Source organism: Vanacampus margaritifer, chromosome 12 (genome assembly GCF_051991255.1).
Source record: "Vanacampus margaritifer isolate UIUO_Vmar chromosome 12, RoL_Vmar_1.0, whole genome shotgun sequence".
In the NCBI taxonomy this organism is placed as follows: Eukaryota; Metazoa; Chordata; class Actinopteri; order Syngnathiformes; family Syngnathidae; genus Vanacampus; species Vanacampus margaritifer.
Genome location: NC_135443.1, coordinates 11,710,783 through 11,724,771, shown reverse-complemented (window position 1 = coordinate 11,724,771; position 13,989 = coordinate 11,710,783). Strand labels below are relative to the sequence as shown.

Genomic DNA, 13,989 nt, shown 5'->3' with positions numbered 1-13,989 from the left:
CTAGTGACTATTTGGGCGTGGAATGTTAACATGTCATGACGAATTTAGGCGGTTTCAGACCAAAAAAAAAAAAAAAGGTTTAACTTCAGATTGCTCAGAACCAGGGTCTCTACCTTATGGGAATCCATTTGAGCATTCATTTGATATCCAGTTTAAGGTCCATGTGCTAGTTTGCTCTCACTAGTAAGCTAACTTATAGGGGAGAAAAACCAATAAGGCTAATTCTGCTAGTGCGCTGAATTGTCTTACCAGTAATGACAAGGAGCCTACTAGTGAATTCAAGGCTGGATATAAACAATGTTGAATAAATGCCCTAAAAGTCTTCCATTCTGCCTCCTTGAACGTCGCTTGAGTAAAACACGTACAAAGAATAAATTTAATGGCAACAACATACAAAAAGCTACACAAAGTGAAACTGTGATTTCTAGTTATCTAACACCTCTCAAACACTTTATAGAGATCCGGTAAATTGGCGATCTGCAGCACCGTGCCGTCCTCACTCATGTGTTTGGGAGGACTGATGAGCGAACGGAAAGCCTTGCAGAGGACGTGCTCGACGTTCCATCGCCACGAGTTCAGCTCTGCATCCTGACGTGACCAAAAAAAAATAGATCAATGATGACCTTTAAGCTACACGTGTTGACAAGCATCTCGTGTCCTCTGACCTGCCCCTCTCCGGGCTCCGCCTCCAGAATGTATTGCTTCCTCATTGAGTAGAACGCGCTGCACTCTTTGCCCAAGTCTCGGAAGCAGTCTTTTTCGCTGTCCCAGTTCACCTGCATGACAAAGCGAAAGCCTTAAGGTGCTGTCATGAGCATCTCGCTGAGGAGCCTTCAACGACTAGGCCATCACCTCTGTTGCCAGGCGGAGGACGAACATGGGCAGACCCTCCATGACAGGTGTGTACTTGTCGAGCAACAAGGGCAGTCCTCTTAAATTGCCCTCCTGCGGCACACAAAAACTGTCACCACATGAATGCATCACAAATGCGTGTGACTGAATGAAACTCAACCTGATCGATCTCTATGGAGAAATAGTCCTCCAGCATCTCCGCTTTCTTTTTCAGGAAGTCCACAATATACTGAGCCAGGCCTTCTTTAGGTCCATCCTCCTCAGTCCAGCCGCTCTCCTCAGAGTCCAGAGCCAACATGGCCAGCTCGTAAATGGGAGCTGGCGTCTAGAATCCCACAAAGGTCCGTTTAAAAAAAAAAAAACACACAAAAACATCCAAATGTGATCACTTGCCACTTACTGATAGTCTGAGAACACCAAAGTTCCCAAAGTCGTAGATGAGGATTTGGTAGAAGAGCTCCTGGCTGCAGCAAGGACAATCGCGCGTTAGCTAAACGAAAGGTTTGGTAATTGTGTGTGAGTGACTAACCTTAGGGTTGTGGTGTTGAGCAGGTAGAGTTTCGTGTGATGCTGGATCAGAGTCCACTGTGGGTTGACGCAGCCCACAAACGAGTGATTCTGCAGCATCTCCTGAAGACCTGGAGGCACATAGGAGACCAATTTATTTTGTCTTGGCTCAAGTGGGATTTAAAGGAAAAGTCAACCCAAAAAGTTTCTTTAAAATTATATCATATAACAGAGTGTAATATTGCAAGTTGTGGAATGTGAATTAAGCAGCAAAATCCACCTTTTTTCTTAATCCATCTCAGGGGGCGGCCATTTTGTCCATTGCTGTCGATTGAAGATAACATCACAGATGCTCAGGCGACGACCAATCACGGCTCACCTGTCTTTGCAAGCTGAGCTGTGATTGGTTGCTACTTGAGCCCTGAGCAAATGTCATTTTCAGTCGACAGCAAGTGATAAAATGGATAAAACGCCCACTGAGATGGATAAAAATGGGTGGATTTTGCTGCTTAAGTCATATTCTACAAACACAATAATAATCAGAATGCCTAGTGGGGGGGTACGTGCATTATTATAAAGACAATTTTGGGGTTGACTTACCTTTCAATTACAATTTTCTATAAAAAAATAAATAAATTTAAAAGAGGATTTCTAGATTATATAAATTATTTATTTTTAGCTCATTCACTGCCATAAATTCATTTTTTAAAAAAAGATTATAAAATATTAGTGGCAAGAGATTATTTTTTTTAAATTGTAATTAATCACAGGACTTCATTAGTTAACTCACGATTAATCACAAATTCTATGTTCTAAATGTACAATAAAAAAATTCTAGGTTTTCATACTCTTGTTAACAAAAGTGGAAAAAAATGCTAAACATTTTTTTACTAATTGACGTTTATAGCCTTCAACGGCAGTGAATGAAATAAATTTAAAAAATAAAAAGAAAGAAAATATTAAAAATTCGGTGCGTCAGGCGATTAAAGTTTTTAATTTTATGTACAATAAAAAAAATCAAAATTTTCAACTAAAGTGGGAAAAAAATGTTAAACTAATAGAAATAGTTCAAATTAATTTTTGCAGTGAATGAGTTAATCGCGCGAATGAGGCGCTAGTTCACTGTAGCATCTTTGTACCTTTGTGTGCGTTGTCGCTAATCTCGCCTCTCAGCTCTTTGATGCTGTTTAGTTTGATGACCCGCCTTTTGGGCGTGGCTGCAGCCGTCAGGTCCTCCTCTTGTGCCTCTTCCGTCTCCTCCTCTGCCTCCTGCTCTTTCCTGGGACGCTTCCTGGTGTTTATAAGTTCATGTAGTAATTATTTAGGCCAGTTGGGGGCGATATAAATCCACTAATAGTAGCAATCAGGTGTTCAGCTTCAGCTAGCCATCTAATCCCGCACAGTAAGGGAGGAAGTCACCTTTGCACTTCCTCGCTTCTCTCCTTCTCACTTTCAGGCAGCTCTGCCTCCATCTGGTCCAGGACCTCAAGCATGTCCACGTCATCCGGCTCGGCGGTTTGGGGCTCGGAATCGGCGCCGCTCTGCCCGGCGGGTTCGGGCTGGGGAAGCGGCTTCTCCTTTGGCTGGAGGAAGGCGTCCAGTTTCTGAGCACGACAGTCGGTCCTCACCATCTGATGCGCGTAGACACGCTCGGCCGACTCGGACGCGCCGCTGGATGATTTGACCTCACCTGCGCCACACAGAGACAGGCCGGGCAGCAATGTCTGTGCAAAAACAAAGCAAGGCAAGTTTATTTCTCTACACCAGGGGTCTGCAACTTGCGGCTTTAGCGCCACATGTGGCTCTTTAGTCCCTCTCCTTTGGCTCTCTGAAAACATTAGTAGAAATGTTTCTTTTTTTCTTTCTTTTTTTTTTTTACATATTTATTTTTTTGATCAAATATTATTTAAATTAGTTAATCACTAAATAAAAAAAAAGAATTAATTATTTTAAAAATGTCAGAATCCAAATTTTTACGTTGTCAGAAAAAGACAGGCGAAAGGTAGATGGAAAAAAGTGACAATAAAATGTCCAAAAAGAAAGAAAAGCAAAAAATACAATAAATGTAATTACCAAAAAAAGTCTCTTTTTTTAAAAACAAAAAAGGAAAAAATTCAAAAAGTAATTGTGTCCACAAATAAAAGAAATCCCAAAAACTACCATAAAATATCCACAAAATTGCCAAAAATGTCAGAAAATTGATAGCAACAAAGGCAGAAAAAAGTAAAAATAAAAATAAAAAGACAATGTCCAAAAAGGAAGAAGAAAAGCAAAAAAAATACAATAAATGTAATTAACAAAAAAGTCAGAAAATTGATAGTAACAAAGGCAGAAAAAAGTTTAAAAATAAATAAAAATAAAGACATCAAATGTCCAAAAAGAAAGAAAAGCAAAAAATTACAATAAATGTACTTACCAAAAAAGTCAGATTTTTTTTAACAAAAAAAAGAAAACATTCAAAAATAACTATAAATTTTTCAAAAATAAAAGAAATCCAGAAAACTACCATAAAATGTTCACAAAATTGCCCAAAATGTCAGAAAATTGATAGCAACAAAGGCAGAAAAAAAGTTACAAAAAAAATAAAAATAAAACATAAAATGTCCAAAAAGGAAGGATAGGTAGAAAATTGTGCCTCTCTATTAATATTATTAATTATTATTCTAATCAAGAAAGTCAGAAAAGTCTTTCTTCGTTCTTTTTTTTTTTTTTTTTAAACAAAAAATGGAAAACAAAAAGGTAGAAGAAAACAAATCTCTCCGGATTAGATGCTGCATATTTTTCTGTTAAGGTGCAGCCGCCAATAATTTATTTTGCCTAAAATGGCTCTTGACAGAAAAGCTTGCTGGCAGGAAAATATGTTACAGTAGCAGAGCCATTTTAGCTTCAAGTCATACGATCAAAACCCAATGTATTTCAGAGACTAGGTTTTGTCCTGCTCAATCAATTCAGTCCATAACACCACCACACAATCAGTAGTACCTGAGTGAAGTACGTGCGTGAGGAGTTGGAACCGAGCAGCTTGCCCTCAATGTGCTTCTGAACGCTTTCAATGACGCTGTCCTCGTGCAGGAAATGCACCTCATGCTTGGTCGGGTGCACGTTCACGTCTACGTTCTGAGGAGCAATCTCTAAACTGCGGAGATCAGGTCAAACCAAAACACAATTTTTAATAATCTTTTTGTTTTTAACATTTTTATTTTTTTTTTATAAAATTAAAAAAACGAAAAGATTTTTAAAAATTAAGGGCATCAGGCCATTAAAATTTGTAATCGGAATTAATCTCATGACTTCACTAGTTAACTCACGATTAATCACAAATCTGTTCTAAATGTACAAAAAAAATAATTTCTAGGTTTCATACTCTTGTTAACAAAAATGGGAAAAAAAAATTAAACCAATAGAAATAGTTCAAATGAATTTTTGACGTCTATAGCCGTCAATGGCAGTGAATGAGTTAAATTGTAAAAGAAAATTGCATACCAAATCTCTTTTAACACGTCATTACCTGAGATAAAGAAAAGGGTGTGTGCTTTTGGGCAGGTACGCAGCATAAACCGTCTCCACTGCTTTCTTCAGCGCACTCGACTCCACCAGTCGGTCTGCAAGACCGCAAACGCCATTCAATCCCAATTGCAACACTTCCTGTATGCTTGCTACTTACGGTTGATGAAGAGGACCATGATGCATTTCTTGACCGAGTAGTTGGCGTTGGAGATGTAACCCTTGAGCTTGAAGGCCAACTTCTGGTCCTCGCAGCCAACCTCGATCAGCTCCCTGAGAACATCAGCGATTGTCAGCGGCGCAGTGGCTCGAGTTTTGGTATTTCCTATCTCGACTGACTAATACCTGCTGACTGCGTTGCCAAAAACTCCTCGAATGTTATCCACCACTGACGCATTGGGTAAAGTCCTCACGTCTGCTACCGTCTCTCCTTGCTAGAAAATAATGTATTTTTAAAAAAAATTATAAATATAATTCACTTAAGTTATTCTCTCACCTTCTTGACAGAAAAGCTTTTCCCGGAATTGTGTATGGCATACCTAGAAAACAAAAGCCCGAATGTTGAATACACAAAAACGTGTTATCAGAACTAACTTTCTGATATGACGAAGTTGTTCACGACAGCACCTGCTCACCACCTCTACGATCCTGGAGTACTCATCGCTGGGGCTTTTTAAAGCTTTCCTCCTGGTGGACACGTTGTAGAAGAGATCCTCCGCCTGGGCACGGAGAGAGCACATTATCAGCAAGCACAATTTTAGGTACGCCTGAACAATCTAATGAGAGAGAAAACGTCCGGCCGTGCTGAAGCTAATAATGATTTGATTGACGCTCGTTTAACAATTTTGCTCCTCACTTAAGCATATTAGAAACAGCTTTTAGTGAGATGCAGTACAGTTCGGCACAACTGCAAACTACAACCACAATAATAAACATTGTCACATTCAAGTGGACTAAAACTAAACTGAAAACTTTAAATTAGGGCCCAACAGATATAGATTTTTTGGGGGCTGATTCTGATATTTGGCAGAATAAAATTCCGATAACCAATTGAAATAGCCTAAATCATATTTTAACAAAAACATTGTCACATTCAAGTGGACTAAAACTAAACTGAAAACTTTAAATTAGGGCCCAACAGATATGGATTTTTTGGGGGCTGATTCTGATATTTGGCAGAATAAAATTCCGATAACCAATTGAAATAGCCTAAATCATATTTTAACAAAAACAATTATATTTTTTATTTTAAACATCTTTTCAGGGTGCTGATTATTTACAGTAGAATCATTCAATTCTACCCCTGATATATAATATACACCTTTTTTTTTTTTTTATTCCGTGAATAACAGTCCCCCCACCAAAATAACCCTTAAAAAGTGTTTTTTTTCCCCCCTCTATACTTTTGTATAATACGGCCCCCCGATTTTCTGGTATCCTTAACTATCAGAGTGCATAATTTGAATAAATAAAGATTCAAAGCATACCAATAAAGTGTAAATGTTTTTAACTCATTCACTGCCATTGACGGCTATAAACGTCAAAAAATTATTTTTTGTTTTATTTTTTTATGTCACTTTTTCTATTTTTTTAAACTATTTCTATTAGTTTAACTTTTTTTTTTCTTTTGTTAACAAGAGTATGAAAACCTAGAGCAAAAAAATTACATTTCGAACAGATATAAAATTTGTGATTAATTGTGAGTTAACTAGTGAAGTCATGCGATTAATTACGATTGCTAATATTAATTGCCTGACGCCCCTAAATTTAAATAATCTTTTCTATTCTTTTTTTAAAGAATAAAAGATGATTAAAAATTAGGGGCGTCAGGTGATTACATTTTTTAATTGTAATAAATCACATGACTTCACTAGTTAACTCACGATTAATCACAATTTTTATATCTGTTCTAAATTTACAATAAAAAAAATCAAAGTTTTCTTAATCTTGTTAACAAAAGTAGAAAAACGTTAAACTAATAGAAATAGTTCAAATGAATTTACAGTATGGCAGTGAATGAGTTAAAGACCGGTTCAACTCACTAGTATTTGTGTCCCCTGGTTTCCAGCGCAGGGTTTCGGAGGGCCTTTTAGTTTACCGTCACTGTAGTTGCCTCTGCAAGTTAAAAGAAGCGGCAACGTCATCCATCGCCCTCATTAAGAAACCTATTTCACATGTGACTTACCTATAGGCGCATTTGGCATCAGCTGTCTTTGTCGTTATGGTTACATGAGCAACATGGCTTATACTGGCCAGGGCCTGCAAACAGACAGCGGGGATATGAGTGTATTGTTTATATGTATTAGTAACTGATAGTGCTTACTTACCTCTCCTCTGAAGCCATAAGTAGAAATGGCAGAGAGGTCTTCAAATGTCTGCAGCTTGCTTGTGGTAAAACGCTCGCAAACAATTTCCATGTCTTCTCTCTGCAACACAAATAAAGATGTCATGGTCGGAGCCTTGTAGGGAGCTGTCAGCACTTCACATAAACAATTGGGTTAGTACTGTTTTGGCCTCATGAAAGCTGGAGTGATGTATGACAAGAGACACAAACCAAACAACATGACAGGAGCTGGAACAGGATCTATGGCAATTCTAAATATATATATATATTGATATACTCTAATTATATAATTAACAGGCCACGCCTTGACTAGAATTAGGTGAAATGGAAAATATAAAAATAAAGAAACACGTAATGTGGGAGACACTTGAAAATGTTGACTTCAATGACAGAGGCGACTACCCAGGTGTCCTACCCGAATTCCCGTGCCGTTGTCCTGAATCTGGAGCAGCTTCAGTCCGCCGTCTTTCACCGTCACCTGGATGTTGGTGGACTTGGCATCCAGACTGCAACATTTAAACACACGATGCACTCACTTATTTATCTCGAGGGAAACACACTTTTGTTGTTGGTTCTGAGAGCGCGTCAGTTACCAGTTTTCAATCATTTCTTTGACAGCGTTAGCAGGGCGCTGGATAACCTCTCCCGCGGCTATCCGGTTGACAACCGTCTCATCGAGCCTCCGGATAACCCCCGCCATCATTAACAAGACTCGACAGTTTTTTCTTAGGTGCTAATCGATTGGCGCTGCATCGCCATGCTGTTTACACCCGTGTGTTTACAAGTGAAGTCGCAGGAAAGTTGCGTTGCAAGCGAGAACAGCTTTATACATGGATGATGAAGATATCTCACTCTTGGTTTAAAAAGATAGGAAGAAAAAACTTTATTCTCACTGTCTCGTTTGCTTTTGTTACAATATAAGTGTTTATTTTATATTATCACGGAATATAAAACTAAATTTACAATAATTTGGCCGACGTATGCCTTTGTCTGTAACTGTGCTAGTGCTTTGGTGCATCTGTACATTGTATTCACGATCTTTGAAGACACCAGCGCGCGCGCCGATAATGGGGCGGGGTCTAACGTCGTTCCAGATAGACGTCATCGCGTCGTTTCTTTCGTAGAAATAGTGTAGCTTAATGGAGCATAAAAATATGCACAGCGCTACCAAATGTATTTATAAAATTACACTTCCCCCATAAAAAGAATTCACTGAACCATTTTTTACGAGAATATGTATACTTTTTTTGTACACATTACTGGTTGGACGCACAGTATAATTTATTATTGTTAATTTAGTGGCACATGTTTGCTAATGTTAACGTGCTCTCTATGGAGGTCCTGGAGGACGAAAACGACCAAAATACTATTTTTTAAAGAATGGAATTTACAGTACAACCATCGTAATGAAAAGCTAGGAAATTTGATAAATCCGTATTGTGCAACTTAAAAATATTAGTCAAATAATTGTTAGTAAAATGTAAACAATAATTTAAATGTGCATTACATATGTTAGTGTATCAAATATTTATAGAACATCTCTCTTCTTGGATATCAAGGGGATGATGAAAACTCAGCAAATATTAAATTCTAAATTATGTGAAGCCAGTAACTAGTTTAATGATTGATTTTATTTTTATTCATACAAGTAACACCTGTTATGTTACGATTTATGGTTTTATGAATCGATATCGGCCTATGAAAAGGAAAAACGATTTGGTGTCGATTTTTTAAAAACCAGCCCTGCAAATTAGAAAAGATGATAAGGAGGAAATACTTGTTGAACTTTGTCGTCAAGCAGGATGACTTCATCAGAATGAACGCTGGCTCCCCTGGGAGAGGCGCTGTTGAGTAATCCGACCAGGCAGAGATTTTTGGATTTTGTGCAGCCCAAATGAACTTTGGTCCAGCTTCAAGAAAGTCATTAAAAATGTTCTATCCATCATACTGTATATAGTAAACATGGCTTGAATGGAAAATGATATTCTGTATAATGGAAAGATTGCCCTCAAAGCTTTTAAGTTGGTTTACTCTTATTATAGCATGTCAGTTTTGCAGCTCTGAAAAAAATGGCCTATAGTGTAACCCTAACCATACTGGACTCATTAACATTCTCCCTCAAGGGCAGTTTTCATTTCTTTCATACGAGGTTGACCTTGACACACGCAGGTGCTGTTTACTAGCTTAATTTCATAGAAACAGTATAAGCATTCCAGGGGATCACTTTGAACACCAACTTGGCACAGGCCACTTCTTCTGCAGCTTGTTACGTGGCTTTTTGAACCTTAGTTTCAGTACAGTCAATAAACATGCCTCTGGCAAATGCACGGCATAACCTGAAAGGTCACTGAAAGTATGAAAGGAACCATTTTCAACTGTAACAATTGATGTCTTTCAATTGTTATGCTTGCTCAGGCATGTTAACTCGCGTTGTGGTAAAAATGTGTGCCACAAAACATGGTGGAAATTCTGAATTTCCAGAATTTTTGCTGTCTTTTAGATTGGCTTGTTGACATTTCATATCTTTATCTTACATTAGCAGCATGGTACACTGGTGATTTGCTCGTCTGCCTCACTGCCAGGAGGTCTCGGGTTCGGAACTCAGATCGGGTAAAACTTTATGGAATTTGCATGTTCTCTATATGCTTGCATCAAGGTTATTATAGTTAATGGCAACTAATGGTAAAACCAAAAGAGGGGGGACATTTTTGTTCAGTCAAATAATATAAATAGATTTTAAAAATAATAATAATAATTTAATTAATAAATACACATTGATTGATTGATTGATTGATTGAATCGAATCCAAACAAGAGGGCTTTCAAAAAAAAACACAAGAACTATCCATCCATCCATCCATTTTCCTCACAAGGGTTGCGGGGGTGCTGGAGCCTATCCCAGCTGGCTTCGGGCAGTAGGCGGGGTACACCCTGAACTGGTTGCCAGCCAATCGCAGGGCACACAGAGACAAACAACCACACTCACATTCACACCTAGGGACAATTTGGAGTGTTCAATTAACCTGCCATGCATGTTTTTTTTGGAATGTGGGAGGAAACCGGAGTACCTGGTGAAAACCCACGCAAGCACGGGGAGAACATGCAAACTCCACCCAGGAAGGAAGGCCGAAGCCCGGACTCGATCTCACGTCCTCTGCACTGGGAGGCGGACGTGCTAACCAGTCAGCCACCGTGCTGCCCCCACAAGAACTAAATTAAATTATATTTTATAGTTATAAGACCAACTATAATTATGGAAAAAAAGTTCCTTCATTTTCATCTTTGTCAATTCATTTCCTAAACTTTCAGAGTTTATTTTAAATGTATTTATTTTAGTCTTACTATATAACCAGTACTGTAGAGGAAAGGTTTAATAGTCGTTTCGGAATTACAATTTATTGCACACAATACTGTCATTGTACAGGTATATATATATATATATATATATATATATAAACTAAAACTTATAAAAAACTAAAGTAAAATGACGCATTAAAAAAATACCCCAAAAAAACGAACAAACCTGCTCTGAAATCTAAATAAAAACTAGCTGAATTTGAAAAACAAATAAACAAAATCAAAACAACCAACTTGCCCATGTTTTAAAAACATGAAATCACCCATAGGCGTGAATGTGAATGGTTGTTTGTTATATATGCTCCATATTGGCTGGGGCAAACTCACCTGTGACCTTAATGAGGACAAACAGTATAGAAAATGTATGAATGGTATTTTTTTATCAAATATTTATTGGAAGGAAATGACGTGCATCCTGTACCTGTCATTGACGTAGTGCAGGAAGGAACATTCCAAAAGACTGTTGCATCCACAGGATGTGACTCAGGACACACTACAATAGAATGAAATCAAGTCAAATGGAAGGAAGACACCACGCTAAATATAATGCTATGGACTGTTTATGTTATCAGGCAGCCATTATTACGTAATGGTGAACCACTCAGTGTTTTTCCATCAAGCTACTGTTTAATTATTTTTGGAAAGGCTCAAATAAATGGTAGCCTGTGAGAGGTCACAAGTGGTTGCGTAAAACTCCCTTCTTTTTTTTTTCTAACACTGTTACAGCTATGCCATTTTTTCAGTTTTACAAAGTAGGAGCTCACAGTACAACAGTACAAAAGCCACACCTTTGACGGGTCGCCACATGCGACGACAAGCATTTAGAAGCATCCAAGTTTATACGATTGCGCCCTTTCACGGGTGAATAATAAAAAGTCAAACGTGTGTTTTTGGGTTGGTATAGAAAAAGCTCACAGGATCACAGAATCAATCGTTTTACTCATTTGGCTTTTCAGAGATTAAAAGTCACGTAAGACATACATAACTTGGGATCATTCTACACCTTCATGCTACTGTGACTGATGCATGGCTGACATACTTTCCACGCTAACAACAGCCCCCGCAGTGTGATCAGGTTTCGCATATAAAGTTGTCTTTAAAAAAAAAGAAATTATCTCTTTTAGTCAGTAAGGTGACTTTAACTGGTTGAACACCTCCCGCTTCATTTGTGGACCATCGTTCATATCACATCCCCTGGAAGTAAGTTGGTTATGTCTTGGAAACATCAAATATTGTGGAAATGCAGTCATGTGTGGAATTTGTTATGGCCTCTACAATGACAGAGATACCGTACAGTAGATGAGACGGTGTTCCCTCTTCACGAGGAGTTCAAGTTCAAAGATAGCCTTTTTTGTGTGTGAGTGTTTTGTTGTCATGCAACTTTATAGAGTTTATTTTTTCTATATGTGAAAACCTTCAGAAAAGGAAAAGAGATACAGTACATGGTATTTACAATATGATCAACTGCATGTCTCTGTCCAATCTCATGAAATTTAACAGATTTTTTTTGGGTGTGTGGTTCAAAAGTAACCCAATTATAGGTCAAAAATTTACCGATAAACTTTATGGGTCAATCTAACCCAATATCCTTGGTTGTTTTATACAAAATTACCCAATTTTTACCCAACGTTGGGTCAAATTAACCCAAGTAGAGGATCTCCCAACTTTATGGGTTGCTATATACAAAACAATCCTTTTTCCCCTTTTTTTTTGTACAAATCATCCAGAAAGTTTGAGTAGTACCCAAGTAGAGGATCTGCCACAACTTTTGGGGTTGTTTTATACAAAATGACCCAATTTTATCCGAAAGTTGGGTCAAATTGGTCCAAGTAGAGGATCTGCCCCAACTTTCTGGGTTGTTAACTTATTCTCTTTTTTTTCTTTTTTCTTTTGGGAGAGGGTAAGGGTGCAAGTCAACCCAGAAAGTTGGATCAGATTAACCCAAGTAAAGGATCAGCCCCAATTTTCTGGGTTGTTTTGTACAAAATTACCCAATTTTTACCCAACGTTGGGTCAAATTAACCCAAGTAGAGGATCTCCCAATTTTTGGGGTTGCTATATACAAAATGATTATTTTTTCTTTTTTTTTCTGTACAAATCAACCACAACATTTGATCCAAGTAGGGGATCTGCCTCAACTTTTTGGGTTGTTTTATACAAAATGACTCAGGTTTTGACTCAAAGTTGGGTCAAATGAACCCAACTAGAGGATCTGTCCTTTTTTAACCAATAATTGTGTTATTTATGACCCAGCTGCTCTTAAAGTGTCGGAATTTATCTGATCAACATTGTGCACTTTAAATACGAGTTGGAAAATCCCATTTATGATCAGATGCACGCAGTTGTGAAATCCCTTCAGATCAAGTTGCAACTTGTTTGATTCCAGACTGAGACAGTCGTTTGTTTTGTCTAATTTCACATGACAAATGTTGAACTGTGGCTGCACTTAAAACTGATGTAGGTGTTTTTTATTTTTTTGTTGGTCGTTGTTCTCGATTTCACTTACATCAAATTATCTTTAGTAGTAATGATTGGCATGTATGTCTCACATTTTGGGGGTTTTAATCTCAGTTTCAGCCTTCCTGTGTGGAGTTTGCATGGTTTCCCCATGCTTGCATGGATTTGATACTTTTACACCGGCTTCTTTCCACATTCCATAAAGTTGTGAACTTGAGTGTGAATGCTTGTTTGTCTCTATGCCCTGCAGTTGGCTGGCAACTAGAACAGGATGTACCCCGCATCTCGCCCGAAGTCAGCTGAGACAGGCTCCAGCCTATCCATGGATGGACTCATTGGTGCTCATTCATCATGATTTGAATGTCTCTCCATTTGAGCATAACCTCATCTCCTCCAGGAAACCTCCTGTGCTGCTGCATGAAAGGCTTCACCCAGTAATGAATCTTACAGCTGCTGTGCTTCCTTTTCCTCTTTTGTTTTCCAAAGTCACATTTCCCACCGTAGCTTTAAAGAAGTACATCATGCAATTACAGCCTTCTTTCAGTACATACAATACTTTCTGCAGAATAACATAGGGATGTTCGATATTAATGTTTCAGACTGATACGAGTACGAGTATTCACTCTTTCAGTACTCGCAGAGTACCTCTAATACTTTTGACATTACGTTTTTAATTAAACACATAGTAACAAAAAAATGTGAACAGACCTTTGTCTCTGACGCAGACGATGATTTGCAATGTAGCGCCAACTACTGCTGAGGAGGACTTACTCAATGTCAGATTTGTTTTTCCTTTAAAGCTGAGGTCTTTAGTTTTCACTCAGAAATAAACACTTCTTAAACACTGGATGTACACACATGTAATCGTTCTTAATTAACACCTCTGGGCTTCTGTTAACTCATTCACTGCCATTGACGGCTACTAACGTCAAAAACTTCTATTAGTTTCACTTTTTTTCACTTTTGTTA

General features: G+C 38.0%; 1 protein-coding gene and 1 long non-coding RNA gene across 2 annotated transcripts; one reads left to right on the top strand and one right to left on the bottom strand.

Moving 5' to 3' along the window:
- Positions 1-362: 362 nt before the first annotated feature.
- On the bottom strand, positions 363-8,022 carry mlh1 (mutL homolog 1, colon cancer, nonpolyposis type 2 (E. coli)). The gene is made up of 19 exons (XM_077582885.1): positions 7,801-8,022; positions 7,623-7,713; positions 7,191-7,289; positions 7,049-7,122; positions 6,906-6,978; positions 5,491-5,582; positions 5,360-5,402; positions 5,209-5,297; positions 5,024-5,136; positions 4,868-4,961; positions 4,342-4,495; positions 2,779-3,083; positions 2,499-2,650; positions 1,382-1,490; positions 1,253-1,316; positions 1,013-1,177; positions 853-945; positions 666-776; positions 363-588 (listed from the first exon to the last, which is right to left on the bottom strand). Exons 1-19 carry the CDS (start codon positions 7,908-7,910, stop codon positions 433-435), a joined length of 2,187 nt encoding a protein of 728 aa, XP_077439011.1. The 5' UTR covers positions 7,911-8,022; the 3' UTR covers positions 363-432.
- On the top strand, positions 2,978-13,834 carry LOC144061935 (uncharacterized). Its single transcript, XR_013296318.1, has 4 exons — positions 2,978-3,103; positions 4,903-5,263; positions 5,371-5,624; positions 13,271-13,834. It is a non-coding gene; the product is annotated as an uncharacterized LOC144061935 (long non-coding RNA).
- Positions 13,835-13,989: the final 155 nt, after the last annotated feature.

Bases quoted from the DNA above. Each gene is read 5' to 3' on its own strand.
- mlh1 (XM_077582885.1), bottom strand. From the start codon at position 7,910: ATGATGGCGGGGGTTATCCGGAGGCTCGATGAGACGGTTGTCAACCGG. The intron at 5,583-6,905 runs GTGAGTTGAACC...CTCCGTGCCCAG, and splicing joins ACCAGGGGACACAAATACTA to GCGGAGGATCTCTTCTACAA. The intron at 3,084-4,341 runs GTACTACTGATT...GTTTTTGCACAG, and splicing joins CACGCACGTACTTCACTCAG to ACATTGCTGCCCGGCCTGTC.